Here is a 1,701-nt window from a genome sequence, read left to right on the forward strand (position 1 = left end):
GTACTACTCACCTATGTTGATTCCAAGAACGCCCCCCCACAGAAACAAGTGATCGCCCATGCAGCTCAAATACTCCCGAGGCAAACATCCCCACCACTCGGGGGGGAGGGGACAACTCCATAATATGCGACACGATCGATCCAATGACCACCCAGAAAATGGAGGCGCCAAGGTCTCCAGATCAGAGCGACCCGACTTACTGAGTACAGGGGTATCACAGGAAAAAACGCAAAAGGGTACAGCATGTCTTACAGAACCATGGTACACTCAGAGAGTCAAGACTGTGTCATGAAAGGCGGCGATCAGCACTGCTGCTGGTTGAATCTCGTTGATAGCCGTATTGGGTATTCTTCTCCTCCACCCCAATGTCGAGTCGGCGACGCCTTGTGTCTCTTACAGAGAACACGAACTTGAAAGCAACCCCGAAGGCCAGCCAGGCAAGAGCTACAGAAATTAGACTGATCACCCACACAGGCTGTGCTTGCTTTATATACACTGATATGAGGGAACAGATGATGGCCACTAGTACGACACCGTAGCACAGCCCTAGGACGATGAATATGCACGGGGACACCTCCACACAAGGAGACATAGTACAAGGCGAAAAAAGAATATCTAACAGCAGGATGTTGGAAATTGCTCTAATCATCAGCACCAACGAAAGAGCTGAACTTATCATTCGGAAGCCATAGTCGAGGAACCACAAGAAACGCTTTCAAAATCTCCCAAGTTGCTGATAATGTCGATGGTGGTGTCGGTCAAGATCGATCTATACTTAGACAGAATGTCCAACAGTACCATGTTCGCCTGAGCCAAAATACCATACCGTGATTATGTCCCTCACAATAAAGACTTTCATCAAGACAACAGGCTCAGCCCTGCGTCCCACGACTCCAACTTCGCTCACCTGGTCCAAAGAGTATTTCATCCAAGAACTCTCACAAGCTTCTTGCATTTTCTCAACGCCCATTAATATGCAGTCAACCAACATAGTGATATCCATACTGTCATTACCCTTCAGAATAAGCTGCACATGCTCATCATACCACTGAGTGTCAGGCTCCCGTGTGACACCGAATCCATGCAGATTCCTTATCACCTCCGCCACGTCCGCCTCAAAGGCCGCATACACTCGCCGAATATTCGGTCCACAAAACCAATTATGGTTGATCGATATGGTGTCCTCCTCCAAATTCACAACACTGTGAGTCCACCCACTCGGCACAAACACTACCTCGCCAGGGCCCTGCTCGAACTCAATGCTCAGCTCCTTACAATTCTCGCGCGCCCCAAATTTCCACGCCTTCCTGCCTCTCACATTATAAGACCAGCTATGGCTCATCATAACATCGAAATGGTTAGGTGTAGTGCTCCCTTCAGAGCCCCAATACATGAAGCGATAATCCTTGCCTCCCTTGGGCTCGATAGAATGCCAATACGGATTCAGCCAGTCATCGGAAAACTGCGGAGGACATTTGTACGGAGGTTCGATTCCCAGGCCCTCGCATTCGGACTGGAAATTCCAATCTTTCAAATACCACTCGTCTTGTCGGAGCTCCTCATACCAATGCCGCAGAGTGTCTGAGCAAACGATCGCAGTTCGACCCCACGAGCGGCAACTATCAAACAGAAAATGTCTGTATATGTTTATATAATGAAGTTTCACCCATCTTACGTGAGTGGCGTAATACTCTGTGGAAA

The 1,701-nt window shown here is 48.7% G+C and overlaps 1 protein-coding gene across 1 annotated transcript; it reads right to left on the bottom strand.

Moving 5' to 3' along the window:
• Positions 1–708: 708 nt before the first annotated feature.
• Positions 709–1,581, bottom strand: Pmar_PMAR026827 (conserved hypothetical protein; the record flags this gene model as incomplete). Its single annotated transcript, XM_002765853.1, has 2 exons — positions 709–807; positions 908–1,581. Coding segments are annotated over 2 exons (771 nt in total), but the record flags the coding sequence as incomplete, so codon positions are not given.
• Between the last annotated feature and the right edge of the window lie 120 nt (positions 1,582–1,701).

This window comes from Perkinsus marinus, assembly GCF_000006405.1.
Source record: "Perkinsus marinus ATCC 50983 genomic scaffold scf_1104296974358, whole genome shotgun sequence".
Taxonomy (NCBI): Eukaryota; Perkinsozoa; order Perkinsida; family Perkinsidae; genus Perkinsus; species Perkinsus marinus.